Genomic DNA, 20,804 nt, shown 5'->3' with positions numbered 1-20,804 from the left:
AAAGGAAACAAAACAAAACAACAACCAAAAAAACCAAAGGAAACCTTTGGAGGTGAGGGGAAAGCATACGGTATTGACTGCGTGGATGAGCTCATGGGTGTGTACTTATCTCCAAACACATATTCAAGGATACTTTGAATATCTGCAGCTTTTTTATGCCAATCATACGTCAGTGAAGCTGTTTTAAAAAAATAAACTTGCATTTCCCAGTGGGGAAGTAAAAAACCAACGAAACATTAACTGTCCTCACCCAAAAACGAGAGGGACTTGGGACTTGGGTACTAGTAAATTTCTTCTTTTGCAGTTCTCATTCCCCTTAAATTTAAATAAGAACAAAAAATGTGGCCAGGCGCAGTGGCTCACGCCTGTGATCCCAGCACTTTGGGAGGCTGAGGTGGGTGGATCACGAGGTCAGGAGATCAAGACCAACCTGGTTAATACGGTGAAACCCCATCTCTACAACAAAATACAAAAAATTAACTGAGCATGGTGGCATGCGCCTGTAATCCCAACTACTCAGGAGGCTGAGGCAGGAGAATCGCTTGAACCTGGGAGACGAAAGTTGCAGTGAGCCAAGATCGTGCCACTGCACTCCAGCCTCGGCAACAGAGCGAGGCTCCATCTCAAAAAAAATTTTAAATGTGCTTCAGTGCTTCTTCTTGATAGGTTAAAAAAGAAAGGTTAAAAATAAAAATAAAAATAAGAAAAGGCCAGCCATGGTGACTCACACCTGTAATCCAGCACTTTGGGAAGTCAAGGTGGGCAGATCACTTGAGGCCAGGAGTTCAAGACCAGCCTGGCCAACATGGCGAAACTCCATCTCTACTAAAGACACAAAAAATTAGCAGGGCATGGTGGCTCACTCCTGTAATTCCATCACTTTGGGAGGCCAAGGCGGGAGGAATGCTGAAGCCAGGAGGCAGAGGTTGCAGTGAGCGGAGACTGCACCACTGCACTCCAGCCTGGGTGACAGAACAAGGCTCTGTCTCAAAATAATAATAAAAATAAATAAATAAATAGAATAAGAAAAAAAGATTAATCAAAAATTATTATTATTTTTTTTTTGAGATGGACTCTCACTCTGTCGCCCAGGCTGGAGTGCAGTGGTACGATCTTGGCTCACTGCAACCTCTGCCTCCTCGGTTCAAGTGATTCTCCTGCCTCAGCCTCTGGAATAGCTGGGACTACAGGCACCCGCCACCACGTCCAGCTAATTTTTGTATTTTAGTACAGATGGGGTTTCACCACGTTGGCCAGGCTGGTCTCTAACTCTTGACCTCAGGTGATCCACCACGTCGGCTTCCCAAAGTTCTGGGATTATAGGCGTGAGCTACTGAGCCCGGCCAAACATTTTTTAAATGTGTATTTTGCTAGGATCAAACAATGGTTTCTGAAATATGACACCAGAAATACAAGCAACAGAAGAAAAAAATGAGATAAATTGGACTTCATCAAATTTTTAAGTGTCTGTGCCTCAAAGGACAACAACAAGAAAAAAGACAACCTGGCTAGGCACAGTGGCTCAACCCTCTAATCCCAGCACTTTGGGAGGCTGAGGTGGGCGGATCACTTGTGGTCAGGAGTTCGAGACCAGCTTGGCCAACATGGTGAAACCCCATCTGCACTAAAAATATAAAAATTAGCCAGGCATGGTGGCGTGCGCCTGTAATCCCAGCTACTCAGGAGGCTGAGGCAGAAGAATCCTCCTCCTTGGGAGGCGGAGGTTACAGTGAGCTGAGATCACATCACTGCACTCCAGCCTGGGTAACAGGGTGAGACTCTGTCTCCAAAAACAAATAGAAAAAATAAGTGGACAACCTATACAATGAAATAAACTTTTTGTAAATCATGTATCTGATAAGAAACTAGGGTCTGGACCAGTGGCTCACATCTGTAATACGAACATTTTGGAAAGCCGAAATGGGAAGATAGCTTGAGCCCAGGAGTTTGAGACCAGCCCTGGCAACATTGCAAGACCCCATCTCTATTAAAAAAAATTTTTCTTAAGTAGCCAGGCATGGTGGTACATGCCTGTAGTTCCAGCAACTTGGTAGGCTGAGGTGGGAGGAGAGCTTGAGCCTGGGAGGTCAAAGCTGCCATGAACCATGATTGTGCCACTGCAGTCCAACCTGGGAGACAGAGTGAGATCCTGTCTCAATTTAAAAAACAAAAATAAGGCTGGGAACAGTGGCTCACACCTGTAATCCCAGCACTTTGGGAGGCCGAGGAGGGCGGATCACCTGAGGCCAGGAGCTCGAGACCAGCCCCGCCAACATGGCGAAACCCCGTCTCTACTGGAAATACAAAAAAAAGAAAAAAAAATTAGCCAGGCATGGTGGCGGGCGCCTGTAATCCCAGCTACTCGGGAGGCTGAGGCAGGAGAATCACTTGAACTTGGGAGGCGGAGGCTGCAGTGAGCCAAGATCACGCCATTGCCCTCCAGCCTAGGCAACAAGCGCGAAACTCCATCTCAAAAAATAAATAAAAAATAAATAAAACAAACAAAAAAAAGAAACTAGGATCCAGAATATATAGTGAACCCTCTTACAATTCAGCAAAAAGAGAGCCCAATTTAAAACATGGGTGAAGGGTATAAACAGACATTTCTCCAAAGAAGATATACAAATATCCCATAAGCACATGAAAAGATCTACATCATTTGCCACTAGAGAAATACAAATCAAAATCACAGTGAGGGCAGGGCATGGTGGCTCACGCCTATAATCCCTGAACTTTGGGAGGCTGAGGCCAGAGGATTGCTTGAGCCCAGGAATTCTAGACCAGCCTAGGCAACACAGCAAGACCCCACCTTCACAAAAAAACACAAAAATTAGCTGAGTGTGGTGGTGTGCACCTGTGGTTCCAGCTACTTGGGAAGCTGAGGTGAGAGGATCACTTGAGCCTGGGAGGTTGAGGCTGCAGTGAGCTGTGATTGCACCACTGCATTCTATCCTGGCGACAGAGCAAGACCCTGTCTCAAAAATTTAAAGAAAAAAACAAAGAAGGAAATCATGAAGAAATATCAGTTCACACTTACTTGCATGGCTGTAACCAAACAGACAAATAATAACAACTGTTGGTGAGGATATAGAGAAATTATAACCCACATACATTGCTGATGGGAATTTAAAATGGTGCAACTGCTTCAGAAACTAGTTCCTCAAAAGGTTAAACATACAGTAATAACGCAACCCAGCAACTCCACTATATATATCCCCAAGAGAAATGGAAACGTATGTTCACACAAAAACCTGTCCACAAATGTTCACAGCGGCACTATTCATAACAGCCAAAAAACAGAAACTCAAATGTCCATTAGCCAATAAACAGATAAGAAATACGTGATATATCCATACAATGGAATAGGATTCAACCACCAAAAATGAATGAAGTGGTAACGGCTGCTACAAGGTAAAAGAACGTTAAAAGCATCATGCTAAGTGCAAGAAGAAAGTCACTGGAGACCACATATTGCATGATTCCATATATGTGCAATGTCCAAAATGGGCAAATTCATGGAGACAGAGGCAGATTCACGGAGGCCTTGGATGAGGGATGGACATAGGAATGGCTACAGGGACACATGATTTCTTTCTGGGGTGGTAGAAACGTTCTGAAGATAGATTGTGGTGATGGCTGTACAACCGTGTAAATTTACTAAAAATCACTGAAAAACTGTGTTTTCTTTTTTTTTTTTTTTTTGAGAGAGAGTCTTGCTCTGTCGCCTAGGCTGACATGCAGTGGTGTGATCACAGCTCACTCCAGCCTTGACCTCCTGGGCTCAAGCGATCCTCTCAGCCCAGCCTCCCGAGCTGGCACTACAGGCCTGCACTATCATGCCCAGCTAATTTTTGTAGAGATGGGGTTTTGCCATGTTGCCCAGGCTGGTATCCAACTCCTGAACTCAAGCGATCCACCCACATCGGCCTCCCAAAGTGCTGGGATTACAGGCATAAGCTGCTTCGCCAGGCCTGCTCTTTCTTATTCTTTCTTTTTTTATATTTCTTAAAGGTTTCTAAATAAATATTATTAAAACCATCCCCTCAGTATGATCTTCACAATCATGATTTTATCAAAAGAGATATTCTTTCCTTCTTCCAAAAACTAGACTGACTATGCCAAATAAGAAAATACTCAATTTAGGCCCAGTGCAGTGGCTCACTCCTGTAATCCCAGCACTTTGGGAGGCCGAGGTAGGCTGATCACCTGAGGTCAGGAGTTTAAGACCAGCCTGGCCAACATGGTAAAACCCCGTCTCTACTAAAAATACAAAAATTAGCCAGGTGTGGTGGTGCACACCTGTATTTCCAGCTACTCGGGAGGCTGAGGCACAAGAATCACTTGAATCCAGGAGGTGGAGGTTGCAGTGACTCGAGAACATGTCACTGCACTCCAGCCTGGGCAACAAAGAGAGACTCTGTCTCAAAAAAAAAAAAAAAAGAAAGAAAGAAAAAAAAAAGAAAATAGAGTTTATATGTCGTATATGCTCTAAGTCTAAAAGAAAAGTAAGGCCGGGCATGGTGGCTCATACCTGTAATCCCAGCACTTTGGGAGGCCGTCTCAAAAAAAAAAAAAAATTTACTCAAAAGTTGTGTGATCTTTTTTTTTTTTTTTGAAACGGAGTTTCACTCTTGTTGCCCAGGCTGGAGTGCAATGGTACAATCTTGGCTCACTGCAACCTCCACCTCCCTGGTTCAAGCGATTCTCCTGCCTCAGCCTCCCAAGTAGCTGGGATTACAGGTGCCCACCAACACGCCTGGCTAATTTTGTATTTTTAGTAGAGATGGGGTTTCTCCATGTTGGTCAGGCTGGTCTCAAACTTCGGACCTCAGGTGATCCGCCCACCTTGGCCTCCCAAAGTGCTGGGATTACAGGCATGCGCCACCGCGCCCACCAAAATTTTAAAATTTAAAAAAATACTCAATTTGGGCTGGGCGCGGTGGCTCACACCTGTAATCCCCGCACTTTGGGAGGCCGAGGCGGGCGGATCCCGAGGTCAGGAGATCAAGACCATCCTGGCTAACACGGTGAAACCCCGTCTCTACTAAAAATACAAAAAATTAGCCAGGCGTGATGGCGGGCACCTATAGTCCCAGCTACTCGGGAGGCTGAGGCAGGAGAATGGCATGAACCCAGGAGGCAGAGCTTGCAGTGAGCCAAGATCGTGCCACTGCACTCCAGGCTGGGCGACAGAACAAGACTCCATCTCAAAAAAAAAAAAAAAATACTCAATTTGAAAACAATTTGCCATAGAAAACATAATCTCAGTTTTGGAAGACCATCCCTTAAAAAGCTGTTGGGGCAAGGCATGGTGGCTCACACCTGTAATCCCAACATTTTGGGATGCCAAGGTAGGAGGACTGTTTGATCCCAGGAATTTGAGACCAGCCTGAGCAACATGGCAAAATCCCATCTCTATGAAAGATATAAAACAATTAGCTGGGTGTGATGGTGCATGCCTGTGGTCCCAGCTACTCAGGAGGCTGAGGTAAGAGAATCACTTGAGCCCGGGAGGTCGAGGCTGCAGTGAGCCATCATCCCATCACCATACTCCAGCCTGGGTGACAGAGCAAGACCCTATCTCAAGAAATAAAAAATAAAAAAAGCTGTTGGTGGAACTGCTGGTGTTCTCACAGGTAGCATAACTTTTGTGCCCAATAACCAAAGAACATACCTGGTCACAGCAGCAGCGAACATCACAGGCTCCAGCTGTTAAATTACAAGGACAAGGGCCAAGGGGCTGATACACCTGGTTAGGAATGACAGTCACGTTCTCTGAAAAGTACACACAACAGAAAAATTCAGCTAAGAAACATTCCGACAAAGCACGGTCACATTTTTGACATTCAAAAGAAAGCTGAATTATCGGCCAGGCGTGGTGGCTCACACCTGTAATCCCAGCACTTTGGGAGGCCAAGGGGGGTGGATCACGAGGTCAGGAGATCGAGACCATTCTAGCTAACACGGTGAAACCCCGTCTCTACTGAAAATACAAAAAATTAGCTGGGCGTGGTGGCGGGCACCTGTAGTCCCAGCTACTCGGGAAGCTGAGACAGGAGAATGGCGTGAACCCGGGAGGTGGAGCTTGCAGTGAGCCGAGATCGTGCCACTATACTCCAGCCTGGGCAACAGAGACTCCATGTCAAAAAAAAAAAAAAAAAAAAAAGAAAAAGAACAAAGAAAGCTGAATTATCTTGTTTTGTAAATCATTATTACCAAATATTCGACATTAAGGAATCCACGAAATATATGAGGCCTGCATCTACCACTCCAACAAAAACCCAAATATAAGAAAACATGCCAGTTACAATGAACCAAAGAAGTCATAGTTGATCTAGAAGATAATCAATTGACTAAGAGTCACAAGTTAGTATATACATAACATACTGATTTTAGGTTGGGCGGGGTGGCTCACACCTGTAAACCCAGCACTTTGGGAGGCCAAGGTGGGCGGATCACCTGAGGTCAGGAGTTCAAGACCAGCCTGGCCAACATAGTGAAACCCTGTCTCTAATAAAAATACAAAAAGTAGCCCAGGCTACAAAAAACAAACAGATAAAATTAACTTAATATATTTTACTAAACCTAACATATCCAAAATAATATCACTGCAACAGGCAATCAATGTAAAAATTATGAATGAGCTATTCCACATTCTTCGTTTCACATTAAGTCCTCAAAAACTGGTGGCTGTTTAACAGTTACAGCACATCTCAATTAAGACCCATCCCCTTTCAACTGTCCAGTGTCCAGACATGGTTCATGGCTGTGGTACCCAACAGTGCAGGTGGGACAAATGTGGTCTGACCATGAGCGTATGGGGGGCTGGGTTATGCAGGGATGATACAGTGAGACACAGCAGCCTCCCTGAGGGACTCGCACTCTCAGAGGGAGGAGACAGGTAAAGAGATCATGTGACCATAAAGGGTAAACACTGAAGTGGATCTGCCATGGGAACCCAGGGAGGGCACGTGGCTTAAAGGGCTGGGCGTCAGGAAGACTTGCAGAGAGAGAGAATGCGCTGAGCCTGAAACACACGTGAGTTTGTACAGGCAGCCAGGCACGGTGGCTCACGCCTGTAATCCCAGCACTTTGGGAGGCCAAGGCAGGGGGATCACCTGAGGTCAGGAGTTCGAGACCAGCCTGACCAACATGGAGAAACCCCATCTCTACTTTAAAAAAAAAAAAAAAGAGTTTGTACAGGTAAGAGGGGCTACTGGAGAGCTGCAGGTGGAAGACAGAGGGGGCGGATGAATAGGGGGAACACTGTGGTGCAGGGGAGAAGGTGGCGGGTGTGAATGGGACAAGGCCAGAGAAAGCAGCTCAGGAGAAATGCTAAAGAGGTAAACATTGGCAGGCCCCGTTGTTTATAACTCTTCAGGATATTACAGGTTTCCGAACTTGTTTTCCTCTTTGAAGAGGAATATGTTACACGACATTTCAGCCTCCTAACTCAGAATCCCGTGATAGTAATGCTTTGGGTTTCTCTCTAATCATTCATCAGATAAAAGTTTCATTCTGCTGAATTTTACTTTTGCATTTGCTACATGTTAGAAAACCATGCAGGAACTATTTGTTTAAACCCCACATAACAGTTAACTGTAATGACACAATAGGTGAAGTATCTAAAGAACAACTAACGATCTGTTCTATGCTGTAACATAGCAGAAGGTCAATGATACATCAATGGTATCCAGAACAAGGAGAAGGTCCACATCGCAGACCTCATTACGTGGGTAAGGGTCTGACCCTCAGTGTTAACAAACCCATGTGACACAAGCAAGGCACTTTATTAATTAATTGATTTTTTTTTGAGACAGGGTCTCACTCCGCTGCCCAGGCTGAAGTGTGAAGTGGCACAATCACAGCTCACTGCAGCCTCAACCTCCCAAGGCTCAAGTGATCCTCCCACCTCAGCCTCCCAAGTAGCTGGGACCACAGGTGTGCACCATCATGCTCAGCTAACGTTCATATTTTCTGTAAAGACAGGGTCTCACTATGTTGTCCATGCTGGTCTCAAACTCCTGGGCTCGAGTGAACCTCCCACCTTGGCCTCCCAAAGTGCTGGAATTACAGGCGTAGTACATGAGCCACCACCCCCAGCCACAAGACACTTCAGAATAGGGTTTTACTATGTGTTATACAAATAGATGTTTGTGTGTTGATTTATGTTTTCTACATTGTTCACTGGCTTCACTGTTACTGGGTATGACACATACCTCCTGTCTGTGCTTCCATTCTTTTTCTAGTTTTAATCGCTGGTTGGCTGAGTAAAAAAATTTTCATGCCTTCATGGGGTCAGAGGGGACAACTCAATCACTCATATACAAAGATGTTCAATTTTCTAAGTTTGGTATTCTAAAATATTACCTAAATATACTCAAGCAAATTTTCTTTTTTTTTTTTTGAGATGGAGTCTCGCTCTGTCGCCCAGGCTGGAGTGCAGTGGCGTGACCTTGGCTCACTGCAAGCTCCGCCTCCTGGGTTCACGCCATTCTCCTGCCTCAGCCTCTTGAGTAGCTGGGACTCCAGGCACCCGCCACCACACCCAGCTAATTTTTTGTATTTTTAGTAGAGACGGGATTTCACCGTGTTGGCCAGAATGGTCTTGATCTCCTGACCTCGTGATCCGCCCACCTCAGCCTCCCAAAGTGCTGGGATTACAGGCATGAGCCACCATACCCAGTCTTTTTTTTGAGACAAGGTCTTGCTCTGTCGACCAGGCTGGAGTACATGGAGCAATCTTGGCTCACTGCAACCTCCACCTCCTGGGCTCAAGCGATCCCCCGACCTCAGCCCCCCTCATAGCTGGGGCTACAGGCACCCACTACCACACACAGCTAATTGTCGTATTTGTTTGTAGAGACAGGGTTTTGCCACGTTGCCCAGGCTGGTCTTGAACTCCTAGGCTCAAGTGGTCCGCTCGCCTCAGCCTCTAAAAGTGTTGGGATTACAGGCATGAGCCACCACCTGGCCTCAAGCATATTTCTCAAAGGAAAAAAAGTCAGTGCTTTGAATGGTACAGCTATCATGAATCCCTTCTGTTGTTTTGGGGGGATTTTTTTTTTCATCATTGAATACGGTTTTTTTGGCTTTGTTTTGAATTTTAAGCCATAGAAAAATTTAAAACTTTTAAGTGGGTAACACACTTGCATGGTTCCAAAAAATCAAAAGCATATTAAAAAAGTCCTCACTGTCAGCTCTTTCCTGTTCCCACATCATCCTCCAACTTCGCAGCACATTATTAGCTTCTCCAACATCCTTCCAGAATTTCTTTATGCAAATGTTTTCGTTTCCACCTCCTTTATGCAAAAGATAGCACACTGTAGGCAGCCATCTGCACTTGCTTTTTTCACTTCATTCATCATGGAGGCCTTTCCATGCAAGTACACTGAGGGCACAGTAGTCTGCTGAAAGGAGCTGTCAAAACTCGTCTTATCATCCTAAACTTCCAGAAGCACAAGGAGGACCACAGTTAGGGATGTAATAAGGAAAGCGGCAGTAAAGGAGTCTCCAGGTAACAGACTTTTGCTACTAAAGTCTGGAACGCTTCTCCCTCCATGCCACGTGGCCATAAAGGCAAGAGATGTCAGAGTTCGCCACAGGGGACAGGGGACATGGCGGTAGCACTCATCACAGCAGAGCCCTCTACATCAGCACATCTAGTTGAAAGCTCTTTGGGTTTAAGAACACTAACATCATGTGAGATGGAGATTAACACAAAACCATTTTCTCATGTCCAAAGATTCATGTACACGGGCATAATGATCTTTGCTGTAGCATCAAAAGCTGGGAACAGACCAGGTGCAGTGGCTCATGCCTGTAATCCCAGTACTTCAGGAGGCCATGGTGGGGGGATCACCTGGGCCCAGGAGTTCAAAACCAGCCTGGCTAACATAGTGAGACCCTATCTCTACAAAAAATGTAAAAACTAGCCAGATGTGGTGGTGCACGCCAGTAGCCCCAGCTACTATGGAGGCTGTGGCAGGAGGATCACCTGAACCAGGAAGGGTGAGGCTGCAGTGAGCCAGGATCGTGCCCTTGCACTCTAGCTCCAGCCTGGGTAACAGAGTGAGACCCTGTCTCTAAAAAAATGAAAATAAAAATAAACTTAAAAACAAGCTGGAAATGATGTAAACTTCATCAGCCTCAAACTCCTACGCTCAAGCGATCCTCCCACCTCAGCCTCCCTAGTAGCTAGGACTACAGGCAGGCACCATCATGCTCAGCTAATTTTTTAAAATTTTTTATAGAGACAGTATCTGCTGCGTTGCCCAGGTTGGTCTCGAACTCCTGGGCTCCAGAAATTCCCCCGCCTTGGCCTCCCAAAGCACTTACAGGGTGGGAGCCACTGCGTCTGGCCACCCTTCCTTTCTTCTTAAGATGCAGTCATGAGAATCAATGCACGTGCCGAGCACAGTGGCTCATGCCTGTAATCCCAGCACTTTGGGAGGCCGAGGCTGGCGGATCACAAGGTCAGGAGATCAAGACCATCCCAGCCAACATGGTGAAACCCCATCTCTACTAAAAGTACAAAATTAGCTGGGAGTGGTGGCACGCGCCTGTAGTCCCAGCTACTCGGGAGGCTGAGGCAGGAGAATTGCTTAAGCCCAGGAAGTGGAGGTTGTGGTGAGCCGGGATTACAACACTGCACTCCAGCCTGGTAACAGAGTGAGACTCCATCTCAAAAAAAAAAAAAAAAAAAGAGAGAGAGAGAATCAATGTACATAAACAAATTTCACCTTCTCCCAAAAAGGATTCAAGGTGGCTTACAAAGATGCAAACAGTAGAACAAGATCAAATAAATGTTAAATAAAATAGTACAAAATGAAATTTTTTAAAAGAAAACTAAATAAAAGAAAAATAAGTTTAGAAAAGCAAGACAGACTCAAGTGAAGTATACTTTACAAATTGCATGGCATACACTTATAATCAAACAGGTAAGCCTGACACAAATTTTTCTTTTTTTGTTTTTGTTTTTGTTTTTGAGACAGGGTCCCGCTCTGTCGCCCTGGCTGGAACGCAGTGGCGTGATCACAGCTCATTTGTAGCATCAACCTCCCGGGCTCAAGCAATCCTCCTACCTCTTCCTCCTAAGTAGCTGGGAACAACATGAAAGTTTTGACAGTCAAAGACTTCACTTGCCTGAGGCATTATGGGTCAGAGAAGAGTTGGCATAAATTTCCACTTGAATGAGTAGATGTGCTAAACAGGATGAATTACGAGATGCTGAAACCAGAAGGGTCTGGAGGATACAGGGGGACTCTGAGAAGGAATCTGTCTCATTGGAGGAACACCAGTCCAGACCTCTCTTCCACCTCACTGTCACTTCCAACACCTTCTGAAAGGAAAAGATTGCTGTATTTTTAAAGTGATTCAAAACAGGGTCTATAAGAATACATAATGGAAAACACAATAAAAGCACACATCAGCCTCCGTTCATTTTATAAAAGGGAAATGTATACAAAGATGACACAGTTATCTTCAGTTCCACCCCACAAACCTATGGTAACATGCAAGCCCTGATTCCTCTTCCTTAACATAAAAGCAAACTACTTCGGGATACTTAGAGAAAGCTAAACACAGATCTGATAAATAAACTCAGTTTATTGTACACCTTTTTAGTTTCTTTATCATCCTATCAGTGGAAGAGTAAATACACAAAAAAGTCAATGAAAACAATCCTCAGTTTATCCCAGAATGACTTTAGACATGTACATGTTCATTCCTGGGGTACAAGCAGTTTGTCTTTCTCGTCCTTTTATCTCCAGAATTGATGCTGCATATACTAGGTACCCAATAAACAGTTATTAAATAGAAGATGCTTCATCTCTCCAGGTTTGCGTATCCTTACACATAAGCTCAGAGTTGGGCAAGATCAGTGGTTATGAAGCTTTTTTCTTTTTTTTGAGATGGAGTCTCGCTCGTCACCCAAGCTGGAGTGCAGTGGCATGATCTCAGCCCACTGCAATCTCTGCCTCCCAGGTTCAAGTGATTCTCCTGCCTCAGCCTCCAAAGTAGCTGAGATTACAGGCACCCGCCATCACGCCCAGCTAATTTTTGTAGTTTTAGTAGAGATGGGTTCCACCATGTTGGTCAGACTGGTCTTGAACTCCTGACTTCAGATGATCCGCCCTCCTCAGCCTCCCAAAGTGCTAGGATTACAGGCGTGAGCCACCGCGCCTGGCCAGCTTTTTCTCTTTTTTTAAGAGACAGGGTCTTGCTCTGCTGCCCAGGCTGGATGAAGTGCAGTGGTGCGATCATAGCTCTCTGCAGCCCTGAACTCCTGGCCTCAAATAATCCTCCTGCCTCAGCTCCCCCACCCCCCTCCAAGTACCTGGGACTATAGGTGTGCGCCACCCAGCTAATTTTTTTTTTTAATTGTTTTGTAGAGACGGGGTCTCGCTATGTTACAGGCTGGTCTGGAACTCCTGGGCTCAAGCAATCCTCCCGCCTCAAACTCCCAAAGTGCTATGAGTACAGGCTTGAGCCACGATACCTGGCATAAAGCTTTTTTGAATCACTGACCCATTTGATGATCTGAAGGAAACTGGTGACCCTCTCATCAGAAAAATGCACATACACACAGAACTTTACACACTATCTCACAGAGCTCACAGACCCCCTGAAATGCATCCAAGAACTCCTAACCCCAGGGTAAGGAACCCTTGGGCTGGATAAGCGTCTACCAGATCCAACAGCCCACAATTTCATGATTGTTGAGAGCATGGAGAAAGCCATGCCTTGTTAAATAAAGAGAGCACTGCAGAAACCCTAGCTGGGGGCCTCTTCACAGGCTACAGAGAAAGTTTACTTCTGGCCTTACCGCACCGGGGGTCACAGTCACGCTCCAGTCTTCCGTCTCATTGCTCAGCACTCCACACGTCGGAACTGGCAATATTCCTAAGGAAGAGAAGACCAGCATGCAAAGGCAGCAAGGCCCAGCAGCTCAGGGGGTGCATTGAGTCAGACTGCCTAGGATGGACTCACATTACAGCCTAAGATTGGGCCCTTTACAAGCTGCTTGACACTGGGACAGTGACAACCTCTCTGAACTTGTTTCTTCATTGGTCAAAGGGGATGAAAAGATATTACTGTTCTTACTAGGAAAATGGGATGATGTACGATGTTAGCTCAATGAATGCTAACCATTATTATTTCAAGCTTTCTTCGAACCTGTCCATCTGTCCTCTTTGGCCTACAGCAGCCGCCCGATCCTTTTCTCCCCATGCGACTTTGCAGAGAACAGAGGCAGGGGGCCCAAAGGATGCCACCTCTCCAGGCTCCTTGGGAGGTCTGGATCCAGTCCAACCCCCATCCTCCCCAAAAGAAGGGCCGGACTTTACCCGCCTCGTCCTGCAGCACTGCCAGGGACACGGTCACACCCTCGGTGTCTCCGACCAGGGACGCGCTGACCGCAGGGCCGGACATTCGGATAAAAGGAGGGATGAAAGCTAGGCGGGAAGGAAAGGGGCCAAGGAGGGGTTAGCAGTGGAAGAGTCACCGCCTAAGGTGTGTGTGGCGGCTTGCTTTGGCGGTCTCGACTCCCGAAGCTCCCGGGGGAGTCCAAGTCTGGCCCTTTTAACGCCCAGTCCCCTCAGCCCCGGCCCACCGAGGTCCCTGCCGCGCCGTACACACCCAGGTCCCCCCACAGCAGCCTCAGGACGCCCTGCAGAAGGAGAAGCCTCAAAAGAAGAGCAGCCGGAGGCTGGAAGCCCATGCCTTAGACCTCGCGGGCCGGGCACAGCAGAACTGCGCCCACATTAGAACCCGGGAAGAACTCAGACACGAAAACGCGGCAGCCACCGCCCCACCGCCGCCATCTTGCAAGCGAACGCCCGGAGCTATGGCAACCACCAATCGGCGGCCGGCCAGGAGGAGCGCCGCGCTGTGATTGGGCCAGTGGCAGGAGCGGGCACTCCGGCCCCGCCCACAAGGCCTAGCATTTTTGCTGCTTGACTCTGGTGGGGAAAGTGAGGGCCGAAAAACTACCTATCCGGTGCTCCACTTAGTACCTGGGTGACGAAACAATCTGTGCACTCAACCCCCGTGACACGCAATTTACCTATATAGCAACCTGTACATGGACCCCTCGGCCTAAAAGTTGAAAACATCAAAATTAAAAAAGTCCTGAAAAGCAGGAGTGCGTGTACGGCTCAAAAACGAGTTTTCCCCTACCCTGGAATTAATCCAACAATAGCCGAGAGCGAGCCTACAGACACTGGCTTCTAAATAAAAAGGGTGGGATTTGCTCCTTAATAAACTTGATTTTTATAGGGATTTTTAGGGGGTGAGTACAAAAAGGGGATGGGGCTGCCGCGCTGTTTTTATTATTATTATCTTTACTATCATTTATGATGTATTGTTTATATTTTATATTTTATAAAATACATATTTACAAAATATATATACTTTGTTTTATATATATATAAATCAGATATACATACTTGATATATATAAAATACATATAGGCCGGGTCTGGTGGCTCATGCCTGTAATCCCAGCAATTTGGGAGGCCGAGGCGGGCGGATCACGATGTCAGGAGTTTGAGACCAGCCTGATCAACATGGTGAAACCCCGTCTGTACTAAAAATACAAAAAATTAGCCGGGCGTGGTGGCAAGCGCCTATAACCCCAGCTACTCAGGAGGCTGAGGCAGGAGAATCGCTTGAATCTGGGAGGCGGAGGTTGCAGTGAGCCGCGATTGCGCCACTGCACTCAAACCTGGGCGACAGAGCCAGACTCCGTCTCAAAAATATATACATTTATTTATTTATTTATCTTATAAAATATATATGTATTTATATTTTATCTTATGTATTTATCTTTTATATAAATATAAGTATATATTTGGTAAATTTTATACTTATATTTTATAATTTTATAAAATTTATATTTTTATAATTCTTATCATTATCATTTATTAGCACTATTGCTTTTATTATCATTCTCCTAGGTTTTTGAAGGATTTTCTCCCCCACACAGAGCTCTCAGCACTCTGAAAGCAGATCAAATCACAAACACAAAAGAGGTTTTGCCCAGCAATAGGACAGATGTGAAAGAATCAAAATTCTGTCTGGAAAAAAATTGTTTTTCTTATATCAGTAGCCTCAGAACATTTCAAGCATTGTCACGGCTTGGGGACTGAGAGTGCAGGCTCTGAGGTCAGGCTGCCTGGCATGGGATTTCACCTTCCCTCCACAGATATTCTCAGCTGTTAAGTGACTTTGGGCAAGTCAACCTCTGTAAGTTTCAGCTTCCTCATCTATAAAAAAGGGATGATAATAATCCTTCCCTGGGGATTGCATGAGGATGAAATGAGGTAACATATCTAATGAGGTTAAACCAATGGCTGGCATAAAGTAAGCACTCAGTTAATGATCAGTTACTTGTTAACTATCAGAGAGGTGGTGTGTCCTTTAGCTGAGACAATCATGGTGTTCAGCATTGTGGCTGACTGACGGTAAATGCCAAGTAAATGTTTGCCATTATTAGTCTTTTTTTTTTTTTTTTCTTTTTGAGACAGGGTCTCATTCTGTCACCCAGGCTGGAATGGTGCAGTGGCACAATCGTAGCTCACTGCATCCTCAAACTTCTGGGTTCAGCTGATCCTCCCACCTCAGCCTCCCAAGTAACTGGGAATACACCACCACGCCCGGCTAATTTTTGTATTTTTTGTAGAGACGGGGTTTCACCACGTTGCCCAGGCTGGTCTCAAACTCCTGGGCTCAAGTGATCCTCCTGCCTTGGCCTCCAAAAGTGCTGGGATTACAGGTATGGGCCACCGTACCCAGCCCCATTATTACTCTTAATGTTCAGTTATATATTCATTGATCAGCAAATCTAACATTGTGAAAGGATTCTGAAAGTTGAGGCTTTATAAGGGCCTGACACTGGGCATTATCTTTTTCTCACACTCCTTGAAAAATTGTGGGTCGCTACAGTTGTAACATGAGCATGAAACTTTCCCATGTACCTCAGCCCCTCTCTGGAAGACTGCAAAATGTTTACCTCTCTTGATATCTTGGAATGAAGCCTAGGAGAACGTTACTAAGAGGAAGCTGTCAAACACTTAAATATTTCTGTTATTCCCCATCTGTCTTTGGGGGAATTAATCTGCAAATTAAGTTGGCAAGGCCAAGCGGTAAAGATTAGGAGATAAATCCTCCCAAAAGAAAACATTTCTGGGCCGGGCTTGGTGGCTTATGCCTGTAATCCCTGCACTTTGGGTGGTGAAGGCAGACGGATCACTTGAGGCCAGGAGTTCAAGACCAACCTGGGCAACACAGAGAAACCCATCTCTACCCAAAAATACAAAAATTATCTGGGCGTGGTGGCACGTGCCTGTACTCCCAGCTACTCAGGAGGCTGAGGCAGGAGAATCGCTTGAACCCAGGGGTCGGATGTTGCAGTGAGCCGAGATCGTGCTACTGCACTCCAGCCTGGGCAACAGAGTGAGACTTCATCTCAAAAAAAAAGATAGAAAACACTTGAAGCTGGTGATCAGCAGCTTCCCGATAAGATCTCAGGAGATGGGCAAGCAGGCTCATGCATACATAGTAAGAGGCAAGATGGCAGATTTTAACTGGTATATAACCTTCCTCTGGGAAGACTCGACTGGTAAAGGAAAATGCCTCAAATGAGCATGAGCACAACTTCAGTAAACACACTGCACATGTGGCCCCTCCCAAGTGCTGGCAGGCCACTGACATGCAGACAGCCCACCCCAAGGAAAAACCAAGGGAGGGCACAAACCTCAGAACCATGCTAATGTATAGAAACCCCCAGTGAAGGGTCAGACGGGGCACTTGAATCTCTCAAGTCGCCCGCTTGGCCGTCTTCCAAGTGTACTTTACTTCCTTTCATTCCTGCTCTAAAACTTTTTAATAAACGTTTACTCCTGCTTTAAACTCTGCCTTGGTCTCTCACTCTGCCTTACGCCGCTTGGCCAAATTCTTTCCTCTGAGGAGGCAACAATCGAGTTGCTGCAGACCTGTACGGACTCGTCACTGCTAACGGTGATCCAGGGAATTCTCCAAGATCGTACCCAAGATCACCAAGGTGGTACCTCTACAAATATGTAAACTATTCATATCTTGAGTAGTAGACTAAAAGGCAAGCCTATCAAAAATAATAACTACAGCTTTTTAAGACATAGTATAATAAGATATAAATATTGTAGAAACAAAAAGTTAAAAATCAGAGGGATGAAGTTAAAGTATAGAGTATTAGTTTTCTCTGCTTGTTTTTGCAATCAGAGTCGTCATCAGTTTAAAATAATGGGTTATAAGATGGTATTTGCAAGCCTCATGCTAAACTCATATCAAAAAGCCTACAACAGATACACAAAAATATAAAGCAAGAAATTAAAACATACCACCAGAGAAAATCACTTTCATAAAAAGGAAGATGGAAGGAAGGGAGGAAGGAAAGATCAGAAAACAAATAACAAAATGGCATTAGTAAGTCCTTACTTATCAATAATAACATTGAATGTAAATGGACTAAACTCTCCAATCAAAAGACAAAGAGTGGCTGAATGGATTAAAAAAAAAAAAGACCTAATGATTAGCTGCCTATAAGAAACTCTTCACCTATAAAGACACACATAGACTAAAAATAAAGGGATGGAAAAAGATATTCTAATGGAAACCAAAAAAGAGCAAAAGTAGCTATATACTTATATCAGATAAAATAGATTTTAAGACTGGGTGCGGTGCCTCACATCTGTAATCCCAACACTTTGGGAGGCCGAGGCAAGAGGAACCCAGGAGTTGCTTGAGCCCAGGAGTTCAAGCCAGCCTGGACAATATAGCAAGATGCTATCTCCACAGAAAAAGAAAAAAAGGAGGCCGGGCACAGTGGCTCACACCTGCAATCCGAGCACTTCGGGAGGCCAAGGTGAGTGGATCATCTGAGGTCAGGAGTTCAAGACAAGCCTAGCCAACATGGTGAAAACCCATCTCTATTAAAAATACAAAAATTAGGCTGGGCTCAGTGGCTCATGCCTGTAATCCCAGCACTTTGGGAGGCTGAGGTGGGAGGATCACGAGGTCAGGAGATTGAGACCATCCTGGCTAACACGGTGAAACTCCATCTCTACTAAAAATAGAAAAAAATTAGCTGGGCATGGTGGCAGGCACCTGTAGTCCCAGCTACTTGGGAGGCTGAGGCAGGAGAATGGCGTGAACCCAGGAGGTGGAGCTTGCAGTGAGCTGAGACCGCGCCACTGCACTCCAGCCTGGGCGACAGAGCAAGACTCTGTCTCAAAAAAAAAAAAAAAAAAAAAATTAGCTGGGCGTGGTGGCAGGTGCCTGTAATCCCAGCTATTTGGGAGACTGAGGTGGGAGAATCACTTGAACCCGGGAGGTGCAGGTTGCAATGAGCCAAGATCACGCCACTGCACTCCATCCTGGGTGACAGAGTGAGACTCTGTCTCAAAAAAAAAAAAAAGTGGTAAAGAAGGTCATTATATAATGATAAGGGGCTCAGCAAGAGAATATAACTATTGTAAAGATATATGCACCCAATACTGAAGCATTCAGATATATAAAGCAAATATTATTAGGGCTAAAGAAAGAGATAGACCCCAGTACAATAACAATTGGAGACTTCAACCTCCCACTTTCAGCATTGGACAGATTATCCAGACAGAAAATCAACAAGGAAATATCAGACCTAATTTGCACTATAGACCAAATGGACCTAATAGATATTTATGGAACATTTCATCTAATGGCTATATAGAATACGTTCTTCTAAGCACATGAATCATTGTCAAGAATAGATCATATGTTAAGTCACAAGTCTTTACAAAAAAAAATCAGAACAAGCATCTTTTTTTTTTTTTTTTTCTTGAGATGGAGTCTCACTCTTGTCCCCCAGGCTGGAGTCCAATGGCACAATCTCAGCTCACTGCAACCTCCGTCTCCCGGGTTAAAGTGATTCTCCTGCCTCAGCCTCCTGGGTAGCTAGGATTACAGGTCTAGGATTACAGGTGTGCACCACCACGCCCAGCTAATTTTTATATTTTTAGTAGAGACAGGGTTTCACCATGTTGGGGAGGCTGGTCTCGAACTCCTGACCTCAGGTGATCCACCCACCACGGTTTCCCAAAGTGCAGGGATTACAGGCATGACCCACCATGCCCAGCCCCAGATGAAGCATCTTCTCTGATCACAATGGAATAAAATCAGAATCAATAACAAGAGGAACTTTGGAAAGTACACAAACACAAGGAAATTAAACAGCATGCTGCTGAATGATCAGTGGGTCAATGAAGAAATTAAGAGTTGGTTTTTGTTTTTTTTTTTTTTTTTGAGAAAGAGTCTTGCTCTGTCACCAGGCTGGAGTGCAGTGGCACGATCTCAGCTCACTGCAACCTCCGCCTCCCGGGTTCAAGCGATTCTCCTGCCTCAGCCTCCTGAGTAGCTGGGACTACAGGCACCCACTACCACGCCCAGCTAATTTTTTGTATTTTTACTAGAGACGGGGTTTCATCATGTTGGCCAGGATGGTCTCGTTTTCTTGACCTCATGATCCGCCCACCTCGACCTCCCGAAGTGCTGGGATTACAAGCATGAGCCACTGCGCCCGGCCATTAAGAGGGAAAATTTAAAAACTCCTTGAAACACACGAAAATGGAAAAACAACATACCAAAACCTATGGAATACAGCAAAAGCAGTACTAAGAGGAGACCTTATAGCAGTAAGTACCTTTATCAAAAAAGTAGAAAAACTTCAAATAAACAACCTAATGATGCTTCTTAAAGAACTAGAAAATTAAGAGCAAACCAAACCCAAAGTTAATATTAGAAAAGAAATAATATGGTGGCTCACGTCTATAATCCCAGCACTTTGGGAGGCCAAGGCAGGTGGATCACCTGAAGTCAGGAGTTCATAACCAGCCTGGCCAACATGGTGAAACCCCATCTCTACTAAAAATACAAAAATTAGCCAGGCATGGTGGCGCATGCCTGTAGTCCCAGTTACTTGGGAGGCTGAGGCAGGAGAATCGCTTGAACCCGGGAGGCAGAGGTTGCAGTGAGCCTAGATTGTGCCACTCCACTCCAGCCTGGGGGACAGCGCAAGGCTCCGTCTCAAAAAAAAAAGAAAAGAAATAATAAAGAGCAAGAGCAGAAATAAATGAAACTACAATTTAAAAAATTCAGAAGATCAACAAAATGAAAAGGTGGTTTTTTGAAAAGAACAAAATTGACAAACCTTTAGCCAGACTAAGAAAAAAAAGACCCAAATAAGTAAAATCAGAGATGAAAGACATTACAACTGATATCACAGAAATTCAAAGGATCATTAGAGACTACTATGAGCAACTGTATGCCAATAAATTGGAAAACCAGCAGGGCGCAGTGGCTCACGCCTGTAATCCTGACACTTTGGGAAGCTGAGGTGGTGGACACTTGAGGTCAGGAGTTTGGGACCAGTCTGGCCAACATGGCAAAACCCTGTCTCTACTAAAAATACAAAAATTAGCCAGGTGTGGTGGTGCATGCTTGTACTCCCAGCTACTTGGGAGGCTGAGGCAGGAGAATCACTTGAACCCGGGAGGCAGAAGTTATAGTGAGCGGAGATCGTGCCACTGTACTCCAGCCCGGGTAACAGAGTAAGACTCCGTCTCAAAACAAACAAACAAACAAAAAAGAAACTATAGACCAATACCTCCAATGAACATTGATGCAAAATCCTCAACAGAATACCAGCAAACCAAATTCAACAACACATTAAAAAGATCATTCAGGCCGGGCATGGTGGCTCACACCTGTAATCCCAGCACTTTGGGAGGC

The 20,804-nt window shown here is 45.2% G+C and overlaps 1 protein-coding gene across 4 annotated transcripts in view; it reads right to left on the bottom strand.

Moving 5' to 3' along the window:
• Nucleotides 1–14,128, bottom strand: part of TCTN2 (tectonic family member 2) — a 38,523-nt gene extending 24,395 nt beyond the window's left edge. For 2 of the 4 annotated variants that reach the window (XM_024257113.3, XM_054527691.2), the window contains exons 1-5: nt 13,639–14,128; nt 13,347–13,454; nt 12,827–12,903; nt 11,146–11,341; nt 5,675–5,775 (exon numbers count right to left, since the gene is read on the bottom strand). In XM_024257113.3, the coding sequence (XP_024112881.2) occupies nt 5,675–5,775; nt 11,146–11,341; nt 12,827–12,903; nt 13,347–13,454; nt 13,639–13,720 (564 nt within the window). In that variant the 5' untranslated portion in view covers nt 13,721–14,128. The remainder of the gene's footprint in view (nt 1–5,674; nt 5,776–11,145; nt 11,342–12,826; nt 12,904–13,346; nt 13,455–13,638) is intronic. The other 2 variants (XM_024257114.3, XM_063711962.1) reach the window with 1 other exon arrangement.
• Nucleotides 14,129–20,804: the final 6,676 nt, after the last annotated feature.

The sequence above is a fragment of the Pongo abelii genome, chromosome 10, assembly GCF_028885655.2.
Source record: "Pongo abelii isolate AG06213 chromosome 10, NHGRI_mPonAbe1-v2.0_pri, whole genome shotgun sequence".
In the NCBI taxonomy this organism is placed as follows: Eukaryota; Metazoa; Chordata; class Mammalia; order Primates; family Hominidae; genus Pongo; species Pongo abelii.
Note: the sequence above shows the minus strand (reverse complement) of the source record. Positions and strands in the feature narration are given on the sequence as shown.